This window comes from Crotalus tigris, unplaced genomic scaffold, assembly GCF_016545835.1.
Source record: "Crotalus tigris isolate CLP2741 ecotype Arizona unplaced genomic scaffold, ASM1654583v1 scf7180000024376.1991246, whole genome shotgun sequence".
Taxonomy (NCBI): Eukaryota; Metazoa; Chordata; class Lepidosauria; order Squamata; family Viperidae; genus Crotalus; species Crotalus tigris.
The window spans coordinates 555,456-570,029 of NW_024100546.1; the positions used below are offsets into that span (position 1 = coordinate 555,456).

At 44.6% G+C, this 14,574-nt stretch overlaps 1 protein-coding gene across 2 annotated transcripts in view; it reads left to right on the forward strand.

Moving 5' to 3' along the window:
* Window positions 1-14,574, forward strand: part of PKP4 (plakophilin 4) — a 67,098-nt gene that overhangs the window by 14,887 nt on the left and 37,637 nt on the right. For both annotated transcript variants that reach the window (XM_039328376.1, XM_039328377.1), the window contains exons 4-5: window positions 5,362-5,553; window positions 14,160-14,376. In XM_039328376.1, coding sequence (XP_039184310.1) covers window positions 5,362-5,553; window positions 14,160-14,376 — 409 coding nt within the window. The remainder of the gene's footprint in view (window positions 1-5,361; window positions 5,554-14,159; window positions 14,377-14,574) is intronic.

The window sequence follows — 14,574 nt, forward strand, 5'->3', positions numbered from 1 at the left end:
TAGATCAGACCAAAGCCCATCTTAGTCCAGCATTTTATTTCTTCCAAAGGTCAACCACATGCTTCCAGTGTGCTCACAAGCAGATGGAGTCATGATGCTCTCTTGCTGGTAATTGGAGGCATGCTGCTCCAGCATAAAAGTAGTATTAAATGTTCGAATTAATAATAAACCTCAAAGGGCCTGCCTTCCATGATTTTCTCCTTTGAGAGCTTTCCAAGATAGTAGTCAACAACCCTGATTATCAGAATAGAAATAATTTAAATTATTTCTACAGAGCAAAGCTAGCCCAGTTTACTATATATTGCAGTCATTAACCTCTCTAATTTGTTGTTGTTAATTGCGAAGTCGTGTCCGACCCATCGCGACCCCATGGACAACGTTCCTCCAGGTCTTCTTGTCCTCTACCATCTTCTGGAGTCCATTTAAGTTCACACCTACTGCTTCAGTGACTCCATCCAGCCATCTCATTCTCTGTCGTCCCCTTCTTCTATTGCCCTCAATCTTTCCCAGCATTAGGCCTTCTCCAGTGAGTCCTTCCTTCTCATTAGGTGGCCAAAGTATTTGAGTTTCAACTTCAGGATCTGGCCTTCTAAAGAGCAGTCGGGGTTGATCTCTTCTAGGACTGACCGGTTTGAACGCCTTGCAGTCCAAGGGACTCGCAGGAGTCTTCTCCAGCACCATAATTCAAAGGCCTCAATTCTTTTGCGCTCAGCCTTTCTTATGGTCCAACTTTCACAGCCATACATTGCAACTGGGAAAACCATGGCCTGGACTATACGCACTTTTGTTGGCAGGGTGATGTCTCTGCTTTTTAGAATGCTGTCTAGATTTGCCATAGCTTTCCTCCCCAGGAGCAAGCGTCTTTTAATTTCTTGGCTGCAGTCCCCATCTGAGGTGATCTTGGAGCCCAGAAAAATAAAATCTGTCACTACCTCCATTTCTTCCCCATCTATTTGCCAGGAATTGAGAGGGCCGGATGCCATGATTTTGGTTTTCTTAATGTTGAGTTTCAAGCCAACTTTTGCACTCTCCTTCTTCACCCGCATCAAGAGGCTCTTTAGTTCCTCTTCACTTTCTGCCATTAGAGTGGTATCATCTGCATATCTTAGGTTGTTGATATTTCTCCCGGCAATCTTAATTCCAACTTTTGATTCATCTAGCCCTGCCTTTCTCATGATGTGCTCTGCATATAAGTTAAATAGGCAGGGCGACAGTATACAGCCTTGCCGGACTCCTTTTCCAATTTTGAACCAATCAGTGGTTCCGTGTCCGGTTCTCACTGTTGCTTCTTGACCCGCATATAGGTTTCTCAAGAGACAAATGAGATGGTCTGGTACTCCCATCTCTTTAAGAACTTGCCACAATTTGTTGTGATCCACACAATCAAAGGCTTTTGCATAGTCAATGAAGCAGAAGTAGATGTTTTTCTGGAACTCCCTAGCTTTCTCCATGATCCAGCGTATGTTGGCAATTTGATCTCTAGTTCCTCTGCCTCTTCGAAATCCTGCCTGTACTTCTGGTAGTTCTCGATCCACATACTGCTGGAGTCTAGCTTGTAGGATTTTAAGCATAACTTTACTAGCATGTGAAATGAGTGCAATGGTGCGATAGTTTGAACATTCTTTGGCATTGCCTTTCTTTGGAATTGGAATGTAAACTGACCTTTTCCAATCCTGTGGCCACTGTTGAGTTTTCCAAATTTGCTGGCAAATTGAGTGTAGCACTTTTACTGCATCGTCTTTTAAGATTTTGAATAGCTCAGCTGGAATACTGTCACCTCCACTAGCTTTGTTGTTGCTCAGATTTTCTAAGGCCCATTTCACTTCACATTCTAGGATGTCTGGTTCGAGGTCAGTGACCATCTCATTGTGGTTATCTGGGATGTTAAGCTCATTCTTGTATAGTTCTTCTGTGTAGTTTTGCCATCTCTTCTTAATCTCTTCTGCCTCTGTTAGGTCTCTGCCATTTTGGTCCTTTATCATGCCCATCTTTGCATGAAACGTTCCCTTCATATCTCCAATTTTCTTGAAGAGATCTCTGGTCCTCCCTATTCTGTTGTTTTCTTCTATTTCTTTGCACTGTTCATTTAAGAAGGCATTCTTATCTCTTCTAGCTACTCTCTGGAATTCTGCATTCAATTGGGTGTATCTTTCTCTTTCTCCTTGCCTTTCGCTTCCCTTCTTTCCTCAGCTATTTGCAAAGCTTCCTCAGACAGCCATTTTGCTTTCTTGCATTTCTTTTTCTTTGGGATGGTTTTAGTTGCTACCTCTTGTACAATGTTGCGAACTTCCATCCATAGTTCTTCAGGCACTCTGTCTATCAGATCTAATTCCTTAAATCTATTTGTCACCTCTACTGTATATTCATCAGGAATATGATTTAGTTCATACCTGAGTGGCCTAGTGCTTTTCCCTACTTTTTTCAATTTAAGCCTAAATTTTGCAACGAGAAGCTCATGATCTGAGCCACAGTCAGCTCCTGGTCTTGTTTTTACTGACTGTATAGAGCTTCTCCATCTTTGGCTGCAGAGCACATAGTCAATCTGATTTCTATGTTGACCGTCTGGTGATGTCCATGTGTAGAGCCGTCTCTTGGGTTGTTGGAAAAGAGTGTTTGTTATGACCATCGTATTCTCTTGACAAAATTCTATTAGCCTGTGCCCTGCTTCATTTTGTACTCCAAGGCCAAACTTGCCTGTTATTCCGGTTATCTTTTGGCTTCCTACCTTAGCATTCCAATCCCCCATGATGATAAGGACATCATTTTTTGGTGTTAATTCTATAAGGTGCTGTAGGGCTTCATAGAAACTGGTCAATTTCATCCTCTTCAGCACCAGTGGTTGGGGCATAGATTTGGACTATTGTGATATTGAATGGTTTGCCTTGGATTCGAATTGAGATCATTCTGTCATTTTGGGGATTGTATCCCAGTATTGCTTTTCCTATTCTTTTATTGACTATGAAGGCTACACCATTTCTTCTGAGGGATTCTTGCCCACAGTAGTATACCTGATGGTCATCTGAGTTAAATTCACCCATTCCTGTCCATTTTAGTTCGCTGATTCCTAAGATGTCGATGTTCAGTCTTGTCATCTCTTTTTTGACTACATCTAGCTTGCCTTGATTCATGGATCTTACATTCCAGGTTCCTATGGAGAAAAAATCTTTACAGCATCGGACTTTCCTTTCACCACCAGATATATCCACAGCTGAGCGTCCTTTCGGCTTTGGCCCAGTCGCTTCATTCTTTCTGGCGCTACTAGTACTAGCCCTCTGCTCTTCCCCAGTAGCATATTGGACACCTTCCGACCTGAGGGGCTCATCTTCCAGCGTCATATCTTTTTGCCTTTTAGTACTGTCCATGGGGTTTTCATGGCAAAGATACTGGAGTGGTTTGCCATTTCCTTCTCCAGTGGATCACATTTTGTCAGAACTCTCTGCTATAACCTGTCCATCTTGGGTGGCCCTGCACGGCATAGCTTATAGCTTCATTGAGTTACGCAAGCCCCTTCGCCACGACAAGGCAGTAATCCATAAAGGGGAACCTCTCTAATAGAAAGCACTTATTAACTGACTTTGGAAAATCTCTGATTTTCCCAGAAGCTACTCAACATCCAACAGACAGTACCTCTTATTGGTTGGTTGGTTACTTGTACCTCAAGAAACCAATCTGATTTTTAAGAGTAAGCACAATAACCTCTGTGATCATTCTCCCTTTTTCAGTACCTCTGCTTTATCTATTTCATTTTAAATTTATCAGTCTCATTTAGACTTCCAAAAATATCCTTACAGCATTTGCTATTTCATTTGGATAGTAGGAAAAAATCTTGCCTGTCATCTTAATATTGATGACATTTTATTTCAGAACTCTTTAACAGCCACTCACAATGGCTTTAGTGACATAAATTATCTTCAGGTATCTTCTAAAGCATCTAAGAACTATATGTTCTTGGAGCTAAATAACATATTTATAAACCTTCTAGTGTAACTTAGCTGAGATGGGAAAGAATGTGTGTAGAAATAGGATTGATAAATAAATAAATAAATATTTACATTGCAAGACTGATTTTTCACCTGTTTGAAGAATGGAATTGTGTTGTCAGATGTAAAATAAACACAGCCTCTCATATGCACTATAAATTTAACTGTTTAACAGTCTCAATTGTACAATTTCACATGGATTTAGGAAAAAATAATAAATGATAGCTTACAATTTGTTGGGAATGATTGATTATGTGCCAAGTGTACATCTATATGTTTCCAAATTCTCACTGACTTTATTCTTATTTCAGTCAATCTATTCAGTCAATCTACCACCCACTACATTGGGTAGTATTATATGTCAACAAGCTGGCCAGGCAGCCAGACCAAAACTAGAAGGGTGAGAAAGGTCAGGAGACTTCTGAGGTGTGAAGAAAGCCTTATTTTTCTATAACAGAAGCACTAGCTATGTCCTCCAAAATCCAAGGTGTTCTGGCTCTTATACTGCCTAAATGTTAAATATTGCTGGCAAACATTTCAGAAGAAAAGTTGCAGCTGTAAGGACACATTTTTCATGGAACAGTGAAGATGACATAGTCAGAATGTGAAGAAAGTGTCACTGGTTTAAAGGATCAAAAAGCATATGTCTATCAATCACACAATTGGAAATGAAGTTAATGTGATGCACTTCTTAGTTTGGGCAGTTTATTTGTACTGCATCATATATGGCTGCGGAACAACTTTTGATTTATGCTGGAATGATCATTTAAGAAAAGGATTGCTTTCCAAACCTAAGGCAATATTCCAGATAAATGGAATATTATTAACTATAATACCACTACAGTACATCAATTTTCACATATTTTATTTCCCTGTCATCTTGAACAATGAACACAGATCTGGATAACAGTAGAATTGAGGAGTGGATGAAGATTAAGCAAGCACAAAAATGATAAGGGTTATAAATAAGAGAAAGTACCAGGAGAGAATCTGAACTTTTCACTTTAAATCAAAATTAAAACAAGAAAACCAAAAGAGAAAAATAAGTTCCTAAATCATGTGGAAGAACTGATTAAGAAAATTGGGTCGTCCATTCAAAAAGAAGTGGGTTAGTAAGTAGTAAAATTTTTAGAAACAATAAAGGGCAATAAATAACAGGATGCCAATTCATTCAAAAAGTATAAGTCTGGATATGAATTTATTTAGCTTAAATTACTTCCTGGTTACTTCAATGTCTCCTCTTTTGGGGCAGTGAATTTTTCTTGTGGTTTTTTTTTTTTTTTTTTTCAGTACTACTGACAAAAACCTGGAGGAAATAAAATAGATTACTCATGGTAATCATCATACCCCATTTATTGCTTTTTTCTGTTTCTTTTCCTAGGTTTAAGGAGTTCATATGCTAGTCAACATAGTCAACTTGGACAGGAGTTACGTTCTACTGTATCTCCTGATTTACATATCAGTCCCATTTATGAAGGTAGACCTTATTATAGTCCAGTGTACCACAGTCCAAGCCATGGAACAGGTGATGTACCCCAAGGATCTCAAACGGCATTGTATCGAACTGGCTCAGGTAAGTTTGAAACAGATATTTCTCTGTTATCCTAGAACAGTGGTTCTCAACCTGTGGGTCGAGTACAGTACAGGAGATGGATAATCCACGGATGGGTTTTCTCTGTCTGCCTGCTCTTGAGACCAAGTAGCCAAAGCTTGACACGCCCCCACTTCCTGTGGAGTCCATTCTTAACTTGGTCTCTGCTCGAAGAAGACTCGTTTTGGCGTGGCTCTCAGCTTATCAGGTTAGACAAGAAATCCATTGATTGATTATCCCTTGATAATTGGCTTCCCCTTCCAAAAAAATTGCCACCTATAGGAATTTAACCACAAAATTTTCTGGGGATCAGTCCTGATCTCAAACCTAAAATTAAAAAGGGGATTGGTGGGGAGGGAAATTTCCCCACAGATATCAGCCAGCCCCAGGGTTCTGGGGGGTGAAAAGGGGGGGAAGAAGGCATCAGCAGAGACTACTTGCTGAACCTTTTCCCCAACCACTAAGTTTTCCTTGGGATCATCCCTGATCCTATATTAAAATTGAAAAAGGGGGTGTGGGGGGGGGAACTCCCCACGGATCCCAGTCAGCCCCAGGGCTCTGGAGGTGGAAAAGGGGGGGGGAAGGCATCAGCAGAGACCACTTGCTGAGCTTTTCTCCCCAACCTTCCAAGGGATTTTTTCCTCAAATTGGGGGAAAAAATAACAATCTCCAGGTCCGGATTCAAACTTGAATTCGGATCATCGGAGATTCCCTAGCAGCCCAGGGCAACCGCGGGCGCCATTTTAGTTGCCGTTTTCAGACAACAAAGGCAATCCCTGACTGGGATTCCCTTAAAACGTCACCAGCGCGCCAAATTTAAATCCCCGGGCACAAGCAGCTTCTGGGAGGCTGCGGAGCTTATTTTCAGAGGGAAACGAGCCGCGGCCACCCTCCTTTTTAAAAAGCCGAAGCACAGGAAGGGAGTAAACCCCAACCAAGAAACGGAGGCTAGAGAACCCTCTGGGATCCGCAAAGCCCGTTTTCAGGGAGAAACGAGCTGCGGCTGCCATCTCTTGCCAGAGAAAGGCAAACCGAGCTTAAGGAAGCTCTACATCATATCTGGAATCACTGATAGAGGCGGAATAGGAGCACACAACCAGCGCTCCACCCCCGATGACAAAATATAATAATAATAAAAATAGATACATAAATTTTAAAAATAATAATAATAATAATTAAAAAAAATTTTTTTTTAAAGCTAAAAATTAAGCGACTGCAGGGCCAACAGGCCTAAAGGCAGAACACACAATATTATCATCATCACCATTATGGTTGTTGTTGTTATTATTATTATTATTTTATTATTGTTGTTGTTCCTATTATTAGTATAATAGTAATAGTATTAATAAGAATAAATTCTGCTCTAGGTGACCGCCATTTGATACCTGTTGTGTATTAAGTCAGGCCTACAGACCCTTTTGAGGTCGCCACTGATATTTTTTGCCTCCCTTTTCCTTTTTCTACTGGTGCACGTTGCCTGGTCACCTAAGGCCTCCGGGCGGAACCCAAAGAGTGGTTCCAAACGTGCCTTTGGTACCTCCCTCAGCTACCGTGACCTTAGCCCAGAGAGAATATTTTTGTTGTGGTCGGGTGATCAGGGGACTTGTTCTTTCCAATACTTGCCTGCCTGAGCGTCTTCTCAGTTTTTCTGGGACTGCTCAAGCGGAATGGAGGGACCCTCGTTGCCTCAATCCATGAGCACGACCCCTCCATCTCCCAATTACGGCTGCAACACACCTTCTGACCAGAAGGCGGCAGGCAAGTGCAAAGCGAAGACAAAACACTCGCTCAAGAGGCCCTCCAAGTTGGCGGAAAAGCAAGCCAGCCGTAGGCACCAGGCCCTGGAGAAGGAGTTCTCCAGAGCGCAGAGGCAGGCCCAATTGGAATTGGTTCAAATAGCGGCCACCGAGATGGAATTACCATTGGGTCCATCCACATCAACCCAGAGCGCGTGGTCCATTCCAGGAACACCGCAACCACTGGATCCGCCATCTACATCAGCCCAACAAACAACCACGGCGGCAGGCACAACCACTGAGTCCAACTCTCCACCTGCGGTCACCACACCCAAAGATAATGACATAGGGGACATCTGGGCAGATGGACGGCTAGAGGCCCTATTAACCAAAGTGGTGGACCGAGCCCTAGCACAACGCTCCGCCCACCACGACCAGGGGCCCTCCATCTCAGCCATGCCACACTCGGAACTCCCCTCAGAGTCCTCAGGCATTCAGGAACCCGTCTCCCCGGCCCAGTCCTCCATGAGTGGTTATTCTTCACCACAAGAGGAGGATCAACCTGGGATCTCTATGTCAGAGGATGAGGAACTTCCCCCTGAGCCCCCCTCAGGGGGATTATTTAATCCCAACCGCTTCCTCACGATACTACGCAAGGCCACAGCCATTGCGGACATGGGGACGGATCAGTTTTCTCAGCCGCAAGCGACACCGGCCACCACATCCAGACCCGTATTCGTAGAAAAGGTGACAACGCAACACCATATACCTTGCCCTGCCATTTTCCTGAAAGGGATCAAGAAGCCATGGGACTCTCCCGCTTCCTTCCCATCAGTGAGTGGTACGGACAAAAAATTATACAGCACTGCCACAGACCTCAATGAGGCCTTAGAAATTCCTAAAGTAGATGAAGCCTGGACCCCCTTGGTCTCCCAGACAGCCATGGCTGGGGACCTAGTGGAGGCCCTTAAGGCAGATGACAAAAAGTGGGAACAAGCCTTTCGCAAAACCCACCAGACAGCGGCATGGGCCATCAAAGCAGCCACCTCGGCCTCCTTTTTTGTCCGGGCCACCCTCATCTGGTTGCAACAACTACAAACCATAGTTCCTATGGAGGACATACGAACACACCAGGACCTGGCTAAGATGGTAGCAGCCACGGAATACGCTGCAGACGCAACGTTCCAATCGGCCATTTTTTCATCCAGATCCATAGCATCCAACATAATTGCCAGGAGAATGCTATGGCTAAAACACTGGCAAGCTGACACCAAGGCTAAGTGGCGGCTAGCGACCGCCCCTTACTCAAGCAACGGTCTGTTTGGGGAGGCCTTGGACCCCTATCTTGTAGAGAACAAAGACAAGCGGAAGGTCATGGCACACTTGAACAAAAGGTCAGACAAACGTACCACACCTTACTTTCGTAGGCAGTCCTTTCGCCAACCGACAACCACGCCTATCAGTCAGGCACCCAAGCCATTCACTCCCAGGCAGAACAAACCGTACGGCCGCCCCTACGACAGACCGGGGTTCCAGCCCAGACAACAAAACCAGTCGAGACGACCCTTTCGTGGAACGGGTCGTCCGTACCGGAAGACAAAATGACTCCTACATAGACCTACCCATTGGAGGAAGACTAGCTCACTTCTTCCACCAGTGGGAGCAGACCTCCACGGACAACTGGGTACTACAAACCATCCAGTCCGGGCTGTCCCTGGAGTTCCTGGTCACACCCCCAGACCGACTCATCAACTGCTCGGTCTCCAGGAACCCCACCAAATGCAAACTCATGCAGGAGGCCATCCAACACCTGTTGGACATTCAAGCCATAGAACCGGTCCCAGCGGAATACAGAGGCAGAGGATTTTACTCCATCCTCTTCGTGGTTCCAAAGACTTCAGGAGGATGGAGGGCAATCCTGGACCTAAAAAACCTCAACCGCTACATCACATACAAAAAATTCAAGATGCAATCCCTTCAGTCCATCCTGGGAAGCATCAGAGAAGGAGACCTCCTGGCATCGATAGACCTCACGGAAGCCTACCTTCACATCCCCATCCACCCAAACCACCGCCGGTTCCTACATTTCTGTTACGGGGGAAAACACTTCCAATACAGAACTCTCCCCTTCGGTCTATCTTTGGCACCCAGGGTATTTACCAAGATACTAGCAGCGGTAGCCGCCAAACTGAGAAAAATCCCAATACGCGTCCAATGTTACCTAGACGACATACTAATCCAAGCAACATCCCTACAGACAGCTCAGGCGGACGTAAGGACCGTCATTCGCGTCCTCCAATTACACGGATTCTCAGTAAACTTTCAGAAGAGCCAGACAGTTCCCTCGTCCAGGCTGCTGCATCTGGGGGCCATGATAGACACAACCAACTGTATGGTCTATCTCTCCCAAGACCGGGTGGCCGGCATCAGGGAACTGGCTCGCTGGGTTCACAGGCAACGTTCAGTTCCGATACTAACACTTTCCCAATTATTGGGCAAGATGGTATCGGCCATAGCCATTGTACCCTGGGCCAGGCTCCACCTATGGGAACTACAGTGGTTTCTGCTCCCTTACCAACGGCAGAACACCAGCGCATCCAACCACCTAGTCAGGGTCACGGCACAAATCCGCAGGGCGCTACGCTGGTGGTGCTCTCGGGCCGTGACCAAGGGGTCACCCTTCAAGGAACCAGTCAGAGTTACCATCACTACAGACGCCAGTCTGTATGGTTGGGGAGCCCATCTGGACTCCCAGTTTGTACAGGGACGTTGGTCCGCCACGGATCTGAGAAACAACATCAACTGGCTAGAACTCAGGGCTATCCACCTAGCCTTGCAACAATTCAAAGACAGAATCAGAGGCCACCACGTTCTAGTCCTAACAGACAACGTAGCAGCCAAGGCGCACATCAATCGGCAGGGGGGGACCAGATCAAAAACCCTGATGACAGAGTCACGACTCCTATTCAGCTGGGTAGAGCCCAATCTGAAGTCACTAAAAGCGGAACACATATCGGGGGTCAACAACCAGCAAGCGGACTTCCTAAGCCGCACCACAGTGGACCCTTCGGAGTGGGGGGCTACACCCGAACTTGTTCCTAGACATCTCCCGCAAGTTCGGGTACCCGATCCTCGATCTGTTCGCATCATCAGACAATGCCCAGCTCCCCAGATTTTACTCTCGTTACCTCAACCCACGAGCAGAGGGGACGGACGCTCTGAGAACTCAGTGGCCTCAGGGTCTGCTTTATGCCTTTCCCCCACTACCACTCATACCGGCGGTCATCCGCAAGCTGATTCAGGAGCGGGCAGAAGTGATCCTAGTAGCACCATATTGGCCACAGAGACCGTGGTTCGCCAACCTGATGAACCTGTCTCAGTCGCCCCCATGGAACATTCCCCCTCATCAAGTGTCCCTACACCAGGGAACCATCAGTCACCCGGAACCCCAATGGTTACAACTGACCGCCTGGCACTTGAGCGCCAGATAATGGCACAGGAACTATTCTCTCCCGGGGCCATTACCATAATTCAAGCTTCACGCCGTCCGGCAACAAACCGCATTTATGACTCCACTTGGAAAAATTTTTGCCTTTGGTGCAGGGAACGGCAGTTTGACTTACACAAACTCTACATCCCTCAGATAGTAGATTACCTCTTGGAGGGACTAGACAGAGGCCTCGCCCCCGCGACCATCCGCAGGCAAGTGGCGGCCTTGTCCACCCTCCTCACCTGCACGGATTCGGTTCCCTTAGCTCACCACCCCAGGATCCGCGCCTTTATCAAGGGCGCCTATAACACCAGACCTCCAGTAATTCACAGGTACCCGTCCTGGGAACTACCGCGAGTCCTTCACGCACTCACTCGGTCACCATTTGAACCATTGGTGACCGTTTCCTTGCGACACCTGTCGCTAAAGGTGGCGTTCCTGATTGCCATCACATCGGCCAGACGAATTTCGGAACTGGCCGCACTGTCAGTCAGAAACGACCTATGCATTTTCCACAAGGACAGGGTGGTCCTTAGGTTAGATCCTGCCTTCATACCGAAGGTGAATTCACTCTTTCACAGGACACAGGAAGTAATTCTCCCAAACTTCTGTCCAAATCCAACACATGACCGGGAGCGGCAGTGGCATACATTGGACGTCCGCAGAGCCTTGCGGTGTTATATAAAGCGTACAGAACCCTTCCGCAAATCGGAGGCCCTGTTTGTGTCCTTCCAAGCGGGCACCTTGGGGCGGAAAGTTTCCGCGGGCACCATTGGAAGGTGGATCCGAAGCTGTATCGCAGAAGCTTACAATGTATCATCCCTGCCGCCCCCAAGTCATCTCACAGCCCATTCCATCCGAAGCGCTGCAACTTCGGCGGCATGGGCTACCCAGGCGTCAATCGAGGAAGTTTGCAGGGCCGCGACATGGTCCTCGCCTTCCCCGTTTATACGACACTACAAGATAGACCGCTTTGCATCGGCGGACGCCTCCTTTGGCAGGAGGGTCCTCCAGCAAGTTGTCTCAGAGATCAATCTACCGGCCTTATCTGTATCCCACCCCTTGGGACAGTGAGGCTTTGGTACGTCCCATCTGTGGATTATCCATCTCCTGTACTGGAGAAGGGGCGTTGGTCTTACCTGAACGCCTTTTCTCAGTACGGAGATGGATAATCCACACCCACCCCAAGGCCAGCAGGCCGCTAGTAGGGAGCTGAGAGCCAATACCTCGTCAATCATCAGCCAATTCGCCCTCGTTAAGAATGGACTCCACAGGAAGTGGGGGCGTGTCAAGCTTTGGCTACTTGGTCTCAAGAGCAGGCAGACAGAGAAAACCCATCCGTGGATTATCCATCTCCGTACTGAGAAAAGGCGTTCAGGTAAGACCAACGCCCCTTCTCTGTTATCCTAGAACAGTGGTTCTCAACCTGTGGGTCGGGACCCCATTTGGGGTCGAACGACCATTTCACGGGGTCGCCAAACAAGGCTGTCTGCCATTTTTCCCCCTTTTCTTTGGCCACGCCCCTGGCACCCGGTGATGTATAAGTGATTGGGGGTCACCACAACATGGGAAACTATATTATGGGGTCACGACATTAGAAAGGTTGAGAACCACTGTCCTAGAACCTCTGCACCAGCGTTATATTCTTATGTTGTGGTTAGATTCATATTCAACCTTTCCTTCAGAAACGTAGTATAAAGTAAGCTGATTTAGAGATAATTTGCTGTGAGGTTCAAACCAATGAGTTGAAATTGATCCTCTTCTAGTTCAACATTCTACTCATTTCACAGTGTTGACTGTGTAATTATGTATATATAACTGCAGCTGCTACTTGTTTTTTAACTATAAAGATGGAGAGCTCATACCCACACACTCACCAGGCCCTTTGGGTTCTTTAAGCACTCTTTCATTACACTGCTAGAATTGACAGCAAAATGGCTGAATTTCAGCCTGTTTTTCACAGGGTTACACTTCCTAATCTTTTTTAAAACTCCCCAAAGGACAAAAAAAAAAAAAATCCCAGACAAAAGTTTTGGCCATACCTTTTCCAGCTGCATCGCAATACTGTAGATTGCCTTTTGCAGCCTTTCGTAGCACCAGGAAACAAAATTGTCACCTTCTGAAAATTACTTAACAGCCTTATGGCTCTATTAAGGCACATTGAATTTATATTAGACTTTTTTGCTTTATGGCTTTTTTACTTTACTCTCATTTAATATAGAATTTCAACAATGTTCATACATTTTGATAAAAAGTATAAAACAGTGTAAAGATTAAATCCTGTTTAATGTGAATGCTTAGTGAAAAAAATAGTATTTTGCTTTTAAAAAAATCCAAAGCAAATTCGGAGGAGATGTTGAGATTTTCAGGGAGGAAAGTGTAGGAAAGTATTATCGTAGGCCAAATTTATTTTACTTCTAAACAAGTCATTAACCAAATGCATTATTTATTACAGACCAAATCCGGTTTTTGTCATGGCTAATTTATATTCCATTAATTTTAGTTGATTAACTTCAAAGAAGGGCTAAATTTGGATCTAGCTCTCTCTGTTTATCACTTTTATGACTAATCCATTTTGAAGATACAGAATAAGAAATTAAAAGGTCAATCAGTACTGAAATTAAACTTCAAAATATTTTTTTAAGTAAGACTGTACCCTCCATCCTAAAATAAGTTACCTTAAGGAAGTTCATAGAAGGAAATACATTAACTATTCCTCTCCTTTGAATCCCATAAAAACCTTCTGAAGATTGTAGAGATCTATGACAAGCAATATCAGGAAAGGCATTGTGGAATTTGTCTCTCACATAAGCCCTCCTCCACTGTGTAAACAATACCATTCATATTTATTTAGCAATAAACCTTAAATGTTGACTAATGCTTGGTTGCAAATATATTTTATGTGAGCAGTAATAGGACAGGTTTATTACCCTTAATTGTCTACTCTTGGACTGCCCATAAGCATTTGATTGTTTCAGCAGAAAAAATAATGATGAATCTAGGAGCTGTTAGTCCAGTGTTTCTCAATCTCAGCAGCTTTAAAATGTGTGGACTTATCCCTCCTCTCCTCCCAACATGTTGGCTAGGGGAATTCTGAAGGTTTTGAAGCCCACAAGTCTTGATATTGCCGATGTTGAGAATCACTGCATTAGTCTGATGCAGGGAGTTTTTTTATAATGCTATAGTCTGCTTAGCTACATTTTTCACAAACCAATAGAGAGAGAAACATTCAATATATTTTTAATATTCTTGAAAAGGAATTAAGAGAAAGACAACAACGAAGAATACATGCCGGTATCTGTGTATACTATATGTGTTTTAACCGTACAGAGGAGTATTCTCATAATTATTTGGTATATCAGGTGTTGGAAATCTTCAAAGATCATCTAGTCAGCGTAGCACTCTTACATACCAAAGAAATAATTACGCGCTGAACACATCAGTTACCTACGCAGAACCCTATAGGTCACTTCATTATCGGATGTCTGAATCGAATTATAACAGGATGCAACATGCAGTCCCTGCTGATGATGGAACAACACGATCTCCCTCTATAGACAGCATCCAGAAAGATCCCAGGCAAGTATAAATGATATTTTAATCAGTTACGGACAATTAGCACAAGAGTAATAAAGATAAATCCTTAAGTGATTCCTTGAATTTCATTTTTAGTTTTTCACCTCTGATTTAATTTAGCTAAATTTAGTTACCGATATCCAAAAATTCAAACTATTGTTGGATTTAAATACACATTCTCAAAGTCACCTCTCTTAGGGG